The sequence below is a fragment of the Patagioenas fasciata genome, chromosome 15, assembly GCF_037038585.1.
Source record: "Patagioenas fasciata isolate bPatFas1 chromosome 15, bPatFas1.hap1, whole genome shotgun sequence".
Lineage (NCBI taxonomy): Eukaryota > Metazoa > Chordata > Aves > Columbiformes > Columbidae > Patagioenas > Patagioenas fasciata.
Window position 1 is genome coordinate 8,469,467 of NC_092534.1, and position 17,879 is coordinate 8,487,345.

Sequence of the window (17,879 nt, forward strand, 5' to 3'; positions counted from 1 at the left end):
GTCAGCACCCCAAAGCCTGCAGCACTGCCTGGTGCAGGGATGGTGGGCAGAGGAGGAAAGCTGGGACTCAAACAGGCCTCACAGGCAGCACATGAGAGCAAAGGGGACCCATGGGCTTGCTGGTGATGGAAACATGAGGAAGGGTTTGTCTGCACCCCTTTCAGGGGCCCATGTGGGCAGTGCTGTACCCACATGAACAGGAGCCACGTGTGCAGCCTGGGACAGGCGAGTCTTTAACGCTGGCTTCACTTTGTCTTTCAAAAGCTTTTATTTACTGCTGCCAGCAGCAAAGTGGGGTTTGCACAGGTTTATCTGCTTCTGTGTAGTTCCCTAGGGCTGAACTGATAAATATCAGTAAAAGATAAGGCATCAGGCATAATGAGAGAGCAAAAGGTGCAGGGGAGAAGGAAAATGTTTGAATGTCTCTTTTTGCCACAGGAAACATTCTGTGAATAGCTCTTATCTTCTTGGTCCCAAATATAATTCTTGGGCAATAAGAGAAGGAGGAGAGGCTGAGCTCTTGGCAGCTACAGCTCCACCAGCTTCTGATAAAGCTCCTGACAATTTGTCATAGCTGCAAATCTGCTTGCAATCTGTATAAAATGTTCTTGGAGGGATGTAAACGTGTCCCTGTCTTCAGGGACAGACATTTCTGTACACATGGAGGAGAGACTGGAAATCCAGCCCAAGCCTGCTCCTTTGGAACATGCTGCCTGGAGAGTCACTTCCAGGAAAAAACCCAGCACCAAGTGTTTTCCCAGCACCTACTTCAACAAGTTGCTTTTCCAGTATTTTTCTTTTTAAAGGCTCATTGTTTCTGCTCAAGGTCCTGCAGTATCTTGGTCTGGATGTGACTGAGGAGAAGAGGAGGCAATTACGGCAAAGTTTGACCACAGACTCACAGGGGACAGTGGCCTTTGGAGGTGAGTGGGCAGCTCTGTGTCTGATGGGCTTTTTCATTTTTGCGTAGTTTTGCTGGAGGCTGAGAAAGGAGAGAGGCATCTGCTGAAAGGTGGCGGGTAAGACACTTGCCTGGGTATTGATGTAGCCTCAAAAGAGTCAAGAAAAGTCGCAAATACAAAAGGTGTTTGGTAGAGGTGTATGTAAAATCAGAAAAAACAAAAAAGAAAGTCAGTGCAAGGGCTCACGTTCCTTAAACCCCAGCTCACCTGGCAAGAGCTGGCCAGAGGACAGGCTGAAAATAAAAGCCTGCTCTGCTTTCTGTGACCAGCCAGAACATATCTGGCCCACAGGGTCTGCTCCCCAGAAGTTTTTTCACAAAAATTCAAAGCCATCAGCAATGTCTCCAACAGCCTTGCAATACACAACACCTCTTGGATGGATGTTTTCGTGCAGTGAGTGATGAGATATGGAACCATGCGACTGGCTTCATAGTTTGTGGCAATAGAAATAAGGATGATTAGGGGTATTTGGCAAGGATGCTGGCAGCAAAGATGCTGCTCTACTGCAAAGGCTCTGGCTCCTGCTGCAGCCCAGGGACTGAGGGCTGGGGGGGCTGGGATGTGCTGCCACCCCCTCTCGGTCACACCAGCTCACGCCTGTCCCATGCAGCCCCTCGCACCGAACTTCTCTCCAGGGCTGAGAGCAAAATGAATCTGGATTTTCAGTCTTGTCAATTTAATGCCTTTTCTAAGTGCTGAAGTAATTGAGTTAGGTTATTTTTTTTTTAGTTTGTTTGTTTAAATCGGCAACATGAGAAATGCCAGCAGACAGGGGAGTGCCTTTTGTCAGAGAAATGTGGTTTTGGCATAAAATTTTATAATACTGAGAACCACTGTTGTGAGAACTCTGCTGTGAAAATATCTGGAGTTTTTTGGTTTTTAGAAGTTTGTTGTTTTCAACTGGATAAGAAACGAGTCTGGTAAAGACAGTCAATGAATTATGTAAGCTTGATGGATTGACAAAGAACTGAGGAGTGTTAAGAGAAGCCTGTTTGGCATCTCCAAACCCACTCTGCTTACCAGTCAGCGGATGTCCCCAAAATCAGTGGCATTTTCTCCTAACACCTACTGCTTTTCTCTTCTAGCCTGTTAAAAACTGATCCTTTCTCGTAGATGTTCTCCAAGCACTCAGGGATCTGATGCAGGAGGAGCTGGATGAGGCTGGTCTGGATTCCAGCTCCATGCTCTTCACGCAGCACGAAGTGGCCAGTTTGCTGGATACGTCGGCTTTTCACTCTCCGGTCAGTCAGTCCATCGCTCTTCTGCATTGAATCCATGAATGTTCTACATAAAATTCATTAAATTCTAAAACGGGGAAAACTAAATTACCATTTCCTGGTTGCCCTAGAGTTATAAAGATAAGGCAGAACTATCCATTAATCATTTTGATTATAGGAAATTCTATTAAATACTCAAAACTTCTCATTTTTAAAGCAAATAGCAGCATCTATGGGATGATGTGAAGGAAGAAGCCTGGCAGTTATGCAGAAGGAAAATTAGTCCTAATTAATCAATTAACTAATTTCACCTGGTTCACAAAATGAAAATCCACTGTAGCACATCAATTCCAGCCATGTCAGGGATCAGAGAGTGAAATCCTGTGGGATGAAAAAGCCCCCTGCAGTTGAATTACTTAATGTGCCTTTTGATCTGTTGCACAAAAATGCTGACTCCTTTCCAAAATGATTTTGATTCATTGTTATTCTGGGTACAGAAAACAATATGCCTGCCATATAGCCCCATGCTTTTGGTAAAGTGTGAGCGGCATGTGATGTTGTCTGCCTCTCTGCCTTGCAGACCTTTGACTCTCCCAGCTGTAATGGCAACGAGGAGCTGGAGCAGCTGCAGCTGGAAATGATGGATCTGCGGCAAGAAGTCCGAAGGCTAAAGGTGGAGCCCCTCCTCTGAGCAGATTTCTTGTCTGGTGCCTTCTGCTGTAGCTCACTGTAGTCGTACGTGGGGGTAATGGTGTAGCCTGTCCCTCTTAAGAAGCTACCAATTTGGATTCTGTGCATTCCTCATTACAAAGGAGACTCTCACCCTCGGCTCTACTTAATTGCCTCTTTCTCCCTCTCAACCTCAAATGAAAACTTATTTGTGCTGAAAGTATGCAGTCTCTTTTTAGCAGTGAGTAAACATATTTAAAATATAAAAACATCCATTACAACTGAAGTCCATGAATAGCAGAAGCACGGCCTGTCCTCCCATCCTGGCCTGGCTGCAGACTGCTGGCACGGCTGTTCACACCATGGCCGTCTCCAGGTGGATTTCTGCAGGTCACAGCCCAAAAGCACTGGCATGGGGGAGAGTGCACATGACAACTTCTGTAAAATATTATTCCCGTGGGTAGGGGCTACAAGACCAGGGTATCTTCAGGGGAATGTCCTATCACTTGTTGTTTCTAATCCAGTGAATATGTTTTCCCCAGTCACTCCTGAAAGAGGTGGAGAACAGCAAAAAGTCAATGGAAGATGAGCTCCAGAGACTGAACCAGGTTAGTGAAGAGATTGCTGTGGGGGCTTGGGGCAGTTTGGGTGGGAGGGGGATGTGGTGCATTGACCAGAACTTCTCACTGCTTCCAGAAAGCCCTGGGCTTCCTCTCCGAGAACCGGACACTGCACAGCAAGCTGCAGATGGCCGAGGTGGTGCAGAGGCAGGCTCACAGCGCCGAGCAGGACTATGAGGAAGTGATCCACTTGCTAGAAGCTGAAATTGCAGAACTGAAGATGCAGCTGGCGGGGAAGAAAGCAAAACATGTCTCTGAAATAGAGGTAATGCAAACCCTCAGCCTGGGAAAAAACCCACAACCCTTCTGACCCTTCTTCTGTGAGTTCCCCTTCTATTTATGAAGGAGAAAATGAACGTAGCATATACATCAGTTGTTGTGTATGATCACAAGGCCAGCATGGTCTCTGCATCTGTGTTATAATCTGTATAATTTCCACTGTCCATTCCAAAAGAACAGTGGTTTTCTGCTTGTAGCAAATGTCATAAATTGATATTTCCAAAAGCCAAGGCTGGAGCATCAACATCACCTTTCTCTTCTTCCTCCGGCACTATCTCAGGAGGACATCCTGGAACTGAAAAGACAGTTGTCCCTGGCTGACGGCCAGTTACGAAAATCAGAAGTCTCACGGAAGCGCCTGGAGATCTGCAATAGGAAACTGCTCCTGTTTGTGCAGGTGAAGTGTTGAACCACCCCCGTGCTGGTGGCATCACTGTGGCTTCTTACCTTAAGGCTGGTTTTGCAAGTCCAAATAACTTCCTGCTCCATAAGCAAGAGAGTGTTTTTCTTAATCGTATCTCATCCTAAAAAGGCGCTGTCTGTTGGTTAGGAGAAACTAGGGAATGAACTCATATATACTCATATACCTAAGAGCGATGTAAACACTGTGGTGCAGGTTTAGCCTGGTGGCTCTGCTGTCCCTGTGATGCTCTGGTTGAGGCTGCTCCAGGAACTCTCAGACATGATGGTTGAAATCATGTCTTTTAACTTCCCCTGGAAGGTTGGTTCTCTACAAAATAAATGTGAACTCAAAGAGCAGCTTTGCTCTTCCGGTGCTTTTTTTCCCCCAGATTTTTCTGCAAAATCGCACACTTGATTGCTTTAGTCTTTTAATTGACTATTCTTCCACTTCACTACCTGTATTGGGAATACAAGCTTGCGTAATTATTAGTAAGCTGGCCAGCATGGGGTCACTAGTATTTAGTATTTCTGCTACAGCTACTAGTGGCCTATCCCAAGAGCTCTTGAAATCAACAGGAAGCAGTGGAGCGCGAGGAAGTGTAGACGCTGTGTCCTCTGCTTCAGAGAGAGAAGAATTGAAATGCTCCTAGACCTGTGGCTCTATGTGCTGGTGCCTGTGTGGTTTGGGGCTGGACTTTGGAAGTGGATTTGAGTTGGCCCCAGGGTCAAGCATCACAGGATTTTGACCACTGGAGCAAAATATCTTCCTTTTTCATACATCCCTCAGTAGTGTTTGAGAATTCACTAACTGTGCATGGTAATGAGAGTGTAGGTGTGCAGGTATAATCCAGAAACCAGGGACTGCAAGTAGTGATCATCAGGATTCACTAAAACATAGCCTGCAAAATTGTTCTTTGGAAAGGTATTTTTATGTTGCATTTCACATATTTTAGTGTTGGTATTAAAAGGCATAATTTAGATGTCTGTATATTTGCATAGGCTGTGAATGTTGCTTGAGTTGCAAAAGGCCTTGAGATATTTGCTTCAAGGGCAATGAATAAGCAGAAGCTGATTACTGTCATATTAAATCTGATCATCAGGAAAAACCCACAGGGTTTGTTCTCAGGAATTATTCATTCCTGCAAGTCTGAAACCTTTTTTTTTTTGGTTGTCTTTTCTTCCCTTTTTTTTTGCACGGCAGAACGTCCACAAAGTCCTGAGCACACGCAGTCACTTACCAGATGAGAAAAGGTAGGAGATGGCTTCTGGGAATCGTGAACAGCAACATGAAATGTCCTTTTCTGACTTTTCTCAGGGGGAGGTGATTTGAAGATAACCAATGCAGAGGTTCTAAACATACTGTCACTTGGGAAGTGAAACCATGGGAGAAGATGGTCTAGAGGCTACTGATGGATGGGTCCTAGGGGGTGATGGCTTTTGGGGGACTATGTAGGTGAAAGACTCCTCTGGTTAAGTTGCTTTTGTTAGCAGAGACCCTAAGCAGATTCTTTCAAATAAGATAGTTTTGATCCATCCGCTTTTCCCAACATATGTCAGTTTTTGGCTTTAGGACCATGTCCTTTTCCATTAGCAGTTACAGAAATTGATAGAGTGTAAGCAAAGAGCCAGCATGACTCTCAGCTGCATGAATGGGTGGAAAATAAGAGTTTGGGCTTCTGGACTACCCTTCAACCTGAACCTGTCTCCTGTCACTTGGAAGAAACATATCACAACTCTACTATCAGAATGCTGGTGTGTTTTTAATTGATCGTTATTCATTGAAAGGTCACGGTCTCATAGATAATGACCAGCTCCTTAAAAACAAGTCAGTTTTTAAGAATGATGCAATCCAAGATGAATACTTCTAACACAATGAAGGAAAAATGTTTTCGAGAAATTCTAAAAAATGCATTGATATCTCTCTGTAACACAACAACACAAGTATGTCCAAAAGAGTCTCTTGTGATGCTGAGTGACTGAGATGCAATCTCCCCCTAAATACACAGAATTTACCTAGAATATCCTTCACAAGAGGCTGGCCAGGATTTTCAATGACTGTTCTATGATAGAAATATTGATGGCACTTTCCATATTTATAAGAGTCAACAGTGAAACAGAAGAGGATAAAACAGATGCAGTCTCAGACACATCTCTTCCATCTTCAGATCTTGTTGACCTTTTGCTATCAGAAGCTAAAGAACTGTTAACGCAAATCCTCTCCAACAAGGACGGTAAGCACTAAATTAACTGGAGAAACCTGAATCCTAGCAAGTCCCAAAGATTTCTGTTAGTGTTATTTACAGTTTCCACCACCTTACATATTTTTTGCCATACCAGTTAAGCCTCCCATACATGTATCTGATTCTCTCATGCTAACCAAAATGTAAATGCCCTCCCTGTATCCATGTGACTCATCGTTGAATCTGAAATGCAGACTTGCAGTGTAAGGAGTCAAAGAGTGTGACTTGTGCCCAGGGACAGAGGAAAGGCATTTATCCAGGGGAAAAAAAAAAAAAAAAAAACAAACAACTAATAGGCAGGAAGATGGTTTCACAGAATTGTAGAAATGCTGGTTCAAAAGGACTGCTGGAGATCAGGAGTCAAACCTTCTGCTCCAGGTAGGACCATCACACTAGACACGATCTCCAGTGGGTTTAGCCAGCTGTGCTTTCAGCCTCCAAGGATGAGGACCCACAGCCTCTGTGGATAATGTGTTCCCAAGCTGCTTTACGCCCTGTGAAAAAGATTTTCCTAGACTCTAGTCTGAACTCCCCCAGGTGCAATCTGTGGCCATTGCCCCCAGTTATATTCTCTGCCACTGCCGAGAGGACCCTGGCTCTGACATCCTTTTCATTGTCCCTGAAGCAGGAGTGGGTGCTGCAAGATCACCTCACAGTCAGGCTAAACAAGCCCTCCTCTTTGCCAGGCTAAACAAGCCCAGCTCCCGCAGCCCTCCCCAGCCTCCCCTCGCAGGTTATGAGCCCCAGGGCTTCCTTTGCTGGACCCTGTCCAGTTTCTCAATAGCTTTGAACCAGTGATCCAAACCTTTGTTATACCATCCAGGTACGACTACAGTGATGCTGAGTCAAGGGGAATAGTAATTTAGCTGTTTCCTCAGCATTCAAGTCAGCCCAGACCCCCTCCCACTCACATGGCTGTGAATGGGAGAACATCAGATAAAAGGCATCAAGCTCCATGGGAGTCTGAATTAACTTTCCCAGCCTGAGACTCTGAGCTTACTCCATGAGCCATAAATGCTTCTTGGCAGCAGTGACGTGACCCCTCTTGCCTGTTTCCATACAAAAGGAGAGTTAATGATCTTCTCCGTGTCACGATCAGGTGAGCGCACAGCCCCAAAGAGGTGCCCAGTCTTTACTCTTTGATGTTATTCACCAACTAAACATGGTCATTGTCTTTGTCTCCAAGCACAAGACACAAGGAATATAATTGTAGCCTTTAAGGAGCACCTATGATATACCAGCATGTCAGCATTTCCAGAGCTCCAGCATCATTTAAATGAGCATTATCATAATGTAGCAGTGCTACTTGCATTGGGCATGTGTTCTAACCCTCCACTTATACTTGGCTGTGTGCTTACATTTGCAGCTTTGCCGTGTGACAGGGACCAGTGCCTGCCTGCTGAAGGAATCCCAAATTACAAGGAGTAGGTGTCAAAACTGCAGTGGTCTGTAATTTTGACAATACACACACTAAAAATTCCTGTTTGTTTTGTTGGTTTTTTTTTTAATCAAAATTTTTCCTTGACAACTTTTAACCATGTAATCTAACAGAGGCCTCCAGATGGCCATGACGGAAAAACACATCCCTTACTAGACAGAAAGAGAGTTCCCACTCCGCACAGTGAAGTATAGTGTGAATTCCTGGATCTCTCTCTTTTTCTTTTTTCTATTTCCTAAAAGCATTTCCTAAAATGTTCTTTTTTCTTCAGGCCAAACGGGAATTTATGGCTTGTCTAGCTGGCATTTTTATAGACTGTTGTGTGTTCTGAATAAGGAAAAAAGCATCACTGAATGTGTTAAACTTTTATGTTGTGGTATTAAGATGCTGTGAAGTCCCGGCCAAGGAGAGCAGGACAACATGTCTTTGTTTGGAACTTCAGTATCTTAAGAATTTCCCTAAAATCTCTTAAATGGCTTATATTTAACAGAACCATGTCCTAAAGACACCTGCTGAAAGGGCACTTTGAGACCTAGATGTCTCCTACCACTGTCTTAACTGATCACCGTAACTCAACCTGAAGCTGTGACAGCAGAGTTTTTTAGCTAGGCACAAAGTAAACATTTGCAAACCACAATTTTGAGGTTATGAAAAGCATTTTCAGACAAAACAGATGGCCCCCACAATCCATTAGCCCTGCAAGATCTGTGGCCTCTGCTTTCCTAAATAAAACAATGTTATCGTCTCGTTACCCTCTGTGTCCTTCTCCTAAACCATGTAAAACGTATTTCTCATTTTCAGCCACCTTCATCAGAAGACCACGTGGCCCCCTCCTCCAAGCCAGACCAAGAGCGATCAACCGCAGCCACCAAGTCCAACCAAGGAACTGCCGAAGAAGCCTACATAAACCTCCCATGGCTTGCTCATGCTCCAGACAGCGCCTGTCCGTAACACAGCTGCTGCGGTGCTGCGAGATGGGAAGGACACGCCATGGGAGCACCAGCCTCCAGGCAAACCAGGCTGAGAAACAAGCTTTCTAACACGAGACTAATTCTTCCAAACCACCCAAGACTTTTTCAGCAACCTCCCCTCCGCGTCTACCTCTGAGTTATCATACAAGGCTATTTGCTCATGGTTTTGCAGCTTTATAGGAAAAAAAATTCTAAAGAGGCTACAAGGGCCTGGATTTCACTGGCAGCCTTTTAGAGCTTGTGTCCTGGGTAGTATGAGGAGCATGAACTTACCCGAGGGACTCAGGGGTCTCCAACAGATTCTTTCTGGTATTTCATCTGAAGAACCAAAGTGTATTTAGCGACTGTAATCAAAGCAGCTTAATCTGTAGCATCCTAGCTGTCTTGGGATAGGTACTTCTCTTTTTATTCTTTTTGTATAGCTTATCCCAGCTGCAACGCTTGAAATGGGAAGTACCAGCTCAGCTAGTTGTTTGGCAAAGAGTGCAGAGAGAGCCAGCCGTATGCTACCAGTGATGATGTACTGCTGAACGCCAAGCACTCCCTGGAACGCAAGAGAGGACATAGCGAACATATTTCAATAAAGGCCCACGGTGTCACTTGGAAATTAGATACAGATGATGCAAGATTGTACGTGGATAGCGACAAATGGACTAGACATCCAACATGAACACAAGGTCTGGAAAATAAAATGGAAACACTGCTCACAAGCTGTTTGCTTTCTGGGTTATGATTGCAGTTGCTGTGTTCAGAGTTTCTGAGACAAATACCTATCTGGGCCCTTTTTTCTTTTCTCTTATTTTGGCAGCTGGTAGCAAGATGCCTTGAGAAGATGCAGAAAAATGAGGTGTGTTCTAGCTTTTACACAAAATTGTCACAATTATTTCAAATCTCCTTTGTGAATCCTTTATAGCCTAAAACAAAGGCTTAGGAAAAATCGTGACCCTCACCAGTATCTACTGTACTTGAAAATACCGCTGAACCGCTAACAAAGTAACTGTGTGGAGGAAAAACCAGTCTGAAGTTTTGGTAAAACTTGATTTCATAGCTCAGGGTAAATTAAATCTTTTGAATGCATGCCTCGGAATATAAATTACAAGACTTCTTTTAAAAGGAAAAATAATTCTTTACAGCACTCACAAGGAATATTCCCAGAAAGGAATACTTTCAAAAAATATTAATATTAGGATACTCTATGGTTAATAGCTTGTTTCTTGGTGCTCTCTGTTTTGATGGAATTATAGTAAATACTGGTGTTACTTGTGGGTTTAGCCCCCCTATGGCTTGGTTCTCTTCTCATGAGACAGGACAAAGCTGCAAGAAGATAGGTAAGAGGTTCACAGAGCAAAATCCAGTCTCACCAGTTTGGCCTACCCCATCTCTAGAAAAACATCTCTGGTTCCCCTGCTCCCGGCAGTGTGTCTTCAAAAGCATTTGGCTGGAGGTGGCATCTCGGGGATGCGTCTCCAGTCACTGTTGGCCACACTTGCCAGAGAACAGTACAAACAAGGTTTTGGGAAGCAGCAGGTCTTCAGCTGTGCTCTGTCATTACATGCACCAAAAGACAAGTGACGAACCTAGTAGAAAAGGAACGAGTTATGGGGAAAACTGAACTATTTAGGCCAAACTTTAATCTTATGGAAGTCGACAGGAGTTTTGCTACCAACTCCAAGAATCATGGAATTTTCTTAAAATGTGGCTGTTGAGCTGCACCTCCCTGAGTGCTGGAACCAGCTATGGGACCAGCTATGTGATCTGAAAGAGAATATAACTGATGCTGCTTCCATAGTGATTTGTATTTTAATGTCCCAAGAAAGAAGACTTTCTATAGAAGTATCACAGTGTGTGAGGGCTTGGATGAGACAAGCCTGACAAAGCACAAGCATTGTGCAGTTGATATAACACATGTCAAAGGGTGGAACCAGTGAGATGCTGATCAAGGGATGCTGTATTTTGTGTATCCCAAGCTGTCTGCTTGCAAAAGAGCTGCGAAGCTACCAACCTGTTAAAAATCCCAGACAGTTCTGTGCTCTCAGCTTACAGGCAATCTCTTTGGAAAAGAAATCCTCCAGGTTCCTATCAGCCACTGGACAGCCTTGCATGGAGCAAGGATTGAGCATTGTGTGCTGCCCAAAGCAGTCACATTTCTTAGCTGGTTTCCATTGTTTTCTTTGAATTTATCATGTTCCTTTTGCCTTTGCTTCAAGCACAGAAAACTTTCCGTTCTCTATTAATAGCGTTGTTACTAACTGCTACCTTTTCAGAGCAATGTTGAAAGCTAAGATATGACAAGAGTTGTGCTCCTGGGGGTGACGTTGACTTTGGTGACCCAGAATAACAAACCTGCGTCATGCTTTACTCCCAGGCAAGTGGAATTAGGCAGAACTCAGCAAGTCACAGGGTGACGTCTCCTCACAGAGCTACCAAGAGGCAAAAAGGAAAATGCATAAAGGAACAAACAGCACATAAGGAGAAGTCACAAAATAAGTCATTTAAACAGGATACATTTTATTTAGGCAAGGCCTGCCTACGCTCTTGCAAAAAACTGAATTCTGTATTAATTTGCAATATTAAGGCTTGCATGTAAGATTGTGGAAATGTGCTGCTGACACAACATGCTGCATCTAAGAGAGTCCCAGTGTGATTGAACAGAAATAAGGAGGAGAAGGAGTATTTCAGATAAAAATGAGATCTGTATGGTATCAGATCCCAAGTAGATAAAGTGGAAAACGGCAAGTATTTTATGAGCCATCAGAAAAAATGCAAACAGTCCCTGTAAATGGACATAATAGTGTTGGACATAGTGTGTTCAACACATTACTGTGTATAAAGTCACAAAGTTGCATTTAAAGAGCATCAGCATGGTCAGCTGTTGACCTGGAAGCTTCGGGGGTTAAATATCACTGATGTAGTGGCTTATTTTGTATTTATCTTATGTAAAGCAGAAATTCAGTTCTTAACAGTTGGTGGGTCAGAAGCTGGGAGACCTCTTTCCATAACAAAATAAAAGAAAACCAGATATTGCTATCTAACTATTTTAACAGCTACAGAAAAGGTGCAGGTTGGGCAGGTAGCCACCTAGGCATTATCTTGAAAGGTGAATGTAGCAGAGAGCCATTAGCAGAGTGTTTATCTGCAGGCTGATGGGTAAGGTAACTGAATCTGCTGTAAATGTGCTGGACTAGAGCTCATTAGATCTCCTGTTTCATCTCTGCCAGTGATCTCTGCCATCTCACTGTGTGACCTTGGGCAGCACATTTCATCTCAGTTTTGCACCAGAAAAAACGGGACTGGCAGTATCAGCTTTCTGAGTAGCAAGGGGAAGGCAAAGCCCTGGGGACCCATAGGATGTGCGGCACAAGCTTCTGGCGCAAAAGTATCTGGCAAATGGTGTGGTATGATGTGCTGCTGATCTGCTTTTTCTGTGAAAAAAAAAAGCCTCAATATTTTAACTTTTGCTGGCTCTCAAAACAATAGACCCAACTTTTGCTTAGCTTTTGTGGAACAGAGCTAGGTTAAGTGCTAAGAAGTTTGTCTAGAGAGAAGCAGAGGCGAAAGCTGTCCCCGGACCCTGCAGTGGAGCAGACTGGTGTGGCTGTTCCCAGCACTGGAGGCTGCAGAGGTTCCTCCTTCTCCCAGCTCCACTCAGTGACACGGGCTGGACTGAGGCCCAGTTCTAGACAGTGGAAATGCGCTTCCACGATGCTTTAAATATGGCTCTAAAAAGCAGGTGAACTTTGCTGCTGAAATTTTAAAGAGACTCTTTAATGTTTAAACAATGCTGATTTTCTAAGGGTTGTTGAACACGTGTGAAAAAGGGCTGGAAAGCACCTCAGCGTGACAAGGCAGAAAGGGCTCGGCTGGCTGGGTGATGTGTTTCTGTTACACCGTGATCCTCCTCCTGCACAGGGCTGAGTCTACCCCAGCACCTCCAAGACAGACCACAGAAGTTTCTGGCCTTGCTGACTACAGCATTGCCACAAACCTCCTTTGCAGCTTCTTCAGAGGTTGGCTGCTTTCATAATTAGGTAAATAGCAATAACAATACTATGAACAATCCCTACAGGCTTTTTTCTGCACGTGATGCACCAGCTCACTCGAATTTCTCTTGAGTTTTTCAAATTTACGCCCACAGATGAGGCATGAAAGTTGAGAGGAAGAGAGAGTTTGCAGTGAAAAGCCTTTGCGGATGGGGAAAGTGGAAGCTGAGCATTATCTCCACAGCAGACATTCTTCCTGGCAGACGTTCTCCTTTCTAACTGCAGAGACTGGCAGGAGTTCCTGGGCTGGGCTGTTATGGGGTGAGAACTTCTTTCTGAGCAGCTCCCACGAGAAATACTGAGGGCTGAATGCCAGCACTCGAGGCAAGAGCCCAGGCCGGGTAGGTGGAAGGACAGCAAGAGACTTCATGGCCCATGGGAACGCCAGAGCAGAGTTGCCTCTGCAGGGGAAAAAAACAGCCTACCAACACTGGAAAATGCCAAGGTGACCTTCTGGTGGCAGAAGAAAATATATGTCGGAAAATGGGAATTATAGTCAGGACTGCCCAGTCAAGGAAAGGATGGGATGATACTCACCAAAATCTTAACCAGCTTTTATAACAAAAGGAAAATTGCTGCTATTAGGTCATGAAGTAGTAATGGGCTGCTCTAAGCTTTGTAGCAAGAGGGTGGAAACAGTATTTTATTTTTTCTTCTGTTTTCTCTGAGGAAATTTAACCATGGTTGAGGAATGAGAGAGAAATACCTTTTCTCTGAAAAAAGAAAAAAAAAAAAGTTGCATTCTGAATGGGAAAAGACAACATTTATTTATAAAGTCAATGTAGATGTTGCAGGTCTTGGATATCTTTGCAGCTTTTGGTGCCCGGTGGTTCTGCAAAGGCCTCTAGGAAGAGCTGACTGCTCTGACTCCACAGGCTGCAGCCTTGAGCACTTTGACGTTTGATGGCTCTGTGGGCTCGTTGTTTACAGAGCAGTGTCAGGCTGGTCTCCTCAGTTTCAGATAGCAGAACATTTCAGGAAATATTGCTGATCAAAAGTAGGACCACGGCTTCCTGAAATGCCTGCCTAGATAAGGGGATGCTCTACAGCTAGAAACGATCAGGAGACAGAAAAAGCAGCAGTAAATGTGTGTTATTTTTAAATAATGTCACTCAAAGTGGCAGCTGGTCCCTAGGGAGATCTTGAAAGGAGGCTTTGAAGGTGAAAAACATTCCCAGACTAGTCTCCCACATCCCTCTCCTCCACCACTTCTTGGTGCCACGTGCTCCTCCCGCCCCAGGACCATGTGTCTCTCAGCAGCCGTCTCTTCTACCTCAAAGTGTTTGCACATCTTTTCCTCCAGTAGAACCATGTCCTCAAGCACCCACACTAGATAGTGACAATTATCTGAAACAGCCTCATGGCTTCACAAACAGGGTCTGCTCTCACCATGCACCCCAAAGCACAATGCAAGCATCATCTCCCCAAGGTTCATGAAGCAATGTGCAGTTTTTCAAAAACAGTGGAAGACAAAAAAGGCTGAGAGGTGAGAATGCACCCCAGTGTCCTCCTCAACACCACTTAGCTAGATGATTGCCTTTTATCTTGTCAGAATTCACTTATGGGAATGTTTGCTCAAAGTGTGAGCTTGTAGTCGTGTAATGAGTCATGTAATGAACCAAGCCTCCATACAGTGCAATGGTAAGAGTTCAAGGACTGAGGTAAGTATCTCAGACTGCCCTAAGGTTGCAGGGTAAGGTCTTGTTTGGGAGCTGTGGTTCAGCCTAGAATCATACAATAATTGAATCATTTTGGTTGGAAGAGACCCTCAAGATCACTGAGTCCAACCATAACCTAACTCTGGCACTAAACCATGTCCCTAAGAACCTCATCTAAATGCCTTTTAAACCCCTCCAGGGATGGTGCCTTCACCACTTCGCTGGGCAGCCTGTTCCAGTGCCTGACACCCCCTTCCGTGAACACATTTTTCCTAATGTCCAATCTAAACCTCTCCTGGAGCAACTTGAGGCCACTTCCTCTCGTCCTATCACTTGTTACTTGGGAGAACAGACCAACCCCCTCCATGCTCCAAGCTCCTTTCAGGCAGTTCAGAGATCAGAAGGTCTCCGCTCAGCTCCTGTTCTCCAGGCTGAACCCCCAGTTCCCTCAGCCACTCCCATCACACTTGTGCTCCAGCCCCTCACCAGCTTCATCCCAGCCCAGATCCCAAGTGGGTTCCTCCTCCTCAATGGTGCCTGTTCGGGAAGCTCAGCCTGCAGGCCGCGATCAACTCATCTCCACACACATGCATCTTTTAAGGCAGGGCACAGTCATTAATTAAACCCCTCTATGGCTGATGAGTTACGCTGGTTTGGCCTGCCAGGCTGGGCTTGTGACACCAGCCTAATGGGCAGCAAGTGGGAAAGCCTGTGCTAAACCTGCTGCAAGATCCCTGGGCAGCCTGGCCGAGCTTTGCCAGCTGTTCCTGCCCGGCGCTCCCATCCGGGTCGCCGCGCCCCCAGGGGACCGACCCGCCCTGCCGAGGCCACCAACATGGCGGCGTGCGGCGCACGTGCGCGGGGGCGGGGCCACCGCCTGTGCCCCCCCTCCCCGCAGCACAATGGACAGCGCTCTGCGGCGCCGCGCGGGGCGGGGCGCACGGCGGGGCGGGGCTGGGGCGCGCGGCGGTTGAAGCGGCGCGTGGAGCCGGCGGCGCAGCGCAGCGCAGGCGGGCGGGGAGCGGGGCTGCCGCGCTCGGTCATGGGCCCGGCCGGGCTCCGCCGTGCCCGCGGTGAGGAGACGTGGGGCCGGGAGGACAGGAGGGAGGTGGTCGCACTGGGTTTCCCCTTCTCCGGGGGTCCTTCGGGGCAGTCGTGTGAGGGAGGGGGCGTGGGGGGCTGAGGGGCGGCCGCTGTGCTTCTCTCGGTGCCCGGGCCCTTCGTGCGGCGGAGCTGTGGGGGTGTGAGGGGGTCGTTGAGCGGGTGTGTGTGGGTGCCGGGACCCGTACAGCTCGGGGAAGCCGAGAGGGAAATTTTAGTCATAATCCTTCGGGGATTAGAGAGGGATCGGGTGGAAACCTGAGCGGCGGTGAGCGGCAGGCGCGGGCTGGCGGCTGCCTGAGAGTCGCTTCGAGTTTACTTAAAAAAGAAAAAATCAACGTTTTTAAAGTTTGCTGGTTACAACCCTACTCGGAGGAAGTTGGACAAACGCTGGGTCTCCTTTCACGGAAGGCTGGCGGTGGTTTGCTTCAGATCCCGGCGCCTTTTGTGTGCTATCCCCTGCTGAGCTCTCCGGGGTCTGAAACGCGAAAGAAAATGCCCAAACACACACACACCAAACAAGCAGCAAAACCTGGCCCTGAAGTATTTGTAAGCTCAAAGGCTGACCCTTGTAAATTGCTACTAAATGTATTGATGTATTTGGGCCAGCTTCTGTGGAAAATCTCACTGGCTTTAGGGCAGGGTTAAACCAAGCATGTGCTGTCCTCTGGGTCACTTGGTTTAACTCCTTCAAGCAGTGAAATCAGCTCTGGGCCAGTGTGAAGGGGGTTGTGTTGACCTCCGTGCTTGTCTGTTGGGCTAATGAGTGTGTCTGTGTATAGCAAATCTATGTGCGGAGAAAACCTGACTCTGAACTTCACTCAGGGCAAGCTGAAATGGTTTTGTGCTGGTGCTTTGTTGCACTGTCAAGGGACCTGCTGACTGGACCTACTCTTGTTTTTCATGTTAAGCAGAAGCAGTTCCCTGTTCTTATATTGGACTTCAGTGTTGAACTACTGACCATAGTGTCAATAGATAAAATGGCATAGTATGACTTCTTACGGAGTAACAAGATGAGGAATGAGGAACTTTCCTTCAAGAAAGCTTATCTGCTAGTGCAGGTTGGGAAATGCCAGGGGTTTGTATGTGGCTGTGTGTAAAAGGTCAGTGGTGGTTCTTTGGAGAGAAAATTAACTTGGGAAGTGAAAGTATACTTGGGATGTGGAAGTATAAGGCATGAAGCTTTTTTGATATATACATGGAAGAAACTGATAGCTTTACAAGGCTTTGAGAGCAGAATGCTGTACGCTCTTCCTTTTTCTTCTTCCTCTCTCAGCCAAAGAGACCGTTCCTTATTGTGTTGTAAAGAATATGAGAATGTCGTTTGAATGTTTGTGCTACTTGTTTTTGATCATAATCCACATCAAGACTCCAGGCATCTCTGCAAGGTGTATGGAGTGGTGGCCAGGCTCCACAGCAGTGTGCTGACTTGCAGCCCTCCATGCTGCTTCACCCCTGCACCACAGGTGTTTCTCAGGGGTAAGATGAGGTCCTGCCTGAGAAGATGTGCACTTCTAAAAGGTAGCAAAGGCTTATACTGGTACTGTTCTACTGTGAGGCTTCCTTATATCAAGCTATGAATGACTTGCTCTCAAGCTTTTATGAGAAAGAGCTAATAAATAGCCTACAGTTTGATACCATCTTCTTATGCATGTAAAGCATCAGCTACTGTGTCAACATCTACCTGAGTAAAAGGGATTTCAGGTAGAGGAAATGTCACACACCTTTCTCCTTACTGTGCTTTAGAAGGGAGGAAGAAAGGCTACAGCCCTGCAGAGTCCCCCTTTTTCTAACTGGAAATATCAGCATAGCTGGGTGCTGCAGCTGGCTTTCACATGTTGTAAGTGTATTTGAGGAAGTCTGGAATTCTGCTGTTTTCAGCAGTTCTTTGTCAAAAACAAAGCAAAACAAATGCTCAGTTGTTCTCTTCCAGCTGAGAAGAAGCCACCACAGGTGGGAGACTTTAATAAAGTCACTTGCTGCCGAGTTTCACCATCCAACAGGCAGTTCTAATGTAGAAAGAGCTGCATGAGTTCATTCTAGCCTGGATGAGAAGCAAGGTTTGGGGGTTTGATTCTGGGCTTTGTGTATATTTTATATATAAACTTGGTTTCTGATTTCCAACTATCTGGCTGTATTCGGTCAAGCAAGCCTTTCCTACAAGTAATAGAATAAAAGTTAAGCATATGGAAAATCCCTCAGGTACATAGTGGATGATTCTAAATAAAACGGAAACATGTAGTTAATATCCCTGCTTCCTTCCCTTTGCTGTGTGTGTGTGG

At 45.8% G+C, this 17,879-nt stretch overlaps 2 protein-coding genes across 2 annotated transcripts in view; both read left to right on the forward strand.

The window, feature by feature from the left end:
* LOC136108816 (syntaxin-binding protein 4-like) overlaps positions 1-9,508 on the forward strand; it is a 42,496-nt gene extending 32,988 nt beyond the window's left edge. The window contains exons 13-22 of the mRNA XM_065850957.2: positions 827-923; positions 2,076-2,203; positions 2,760-2,852; positions 3,391-3,456; positions 3,545-3,733; positions 4,028-4,144; positions 5,351-5,400; positions 6,250-6,380; positions 7,756-7,813; positions 8,629-9,508. Coding sequence (XP_065707029.2) covers positions 827-923; positions 2,076-2,203; positions 2,760-2,852; positions 3,391-3,456; positions 3,545-3,733; positions 4,028-4,144; positions 5,351-5,400; positions 6,250-6,380; positions 7,756-7,813; positions 8,629-8,734 — 1,035 coding nt within the window. The 3' untranslated portion in view covers positions 8,735-9,508. The remainder of the gene's footprint in view (positions 1-826; positions 924-2,075; positions 2,204-2,759; positions 2,853-3,390; positions 3,457-3,544; positions 3,734-4,027; positions 4,145-5,350; positions 5,401-6,249; positions 6,381-7,755; positions 7,814-8,628) is intronic.
* Positions 9,509-15,492: 5,984 nt separating this feature from the next.
* The window catches only part of SEC14L5 (SEC14 like lipid binding 5), a 37,303-nt gene continuing 34,916 nt past the window's right edge, over positions 15,493-17,879 (forward strand). Inside the window, exon 1 of the mRNA XM_065850846.2 lies at positions 15,493-15,569. The gene's annotated coding sequence lies outside the window, so the exon portion shown is untranslated. The remainder of the gene's footprint in view (positions 15,570-17,879) is intronic.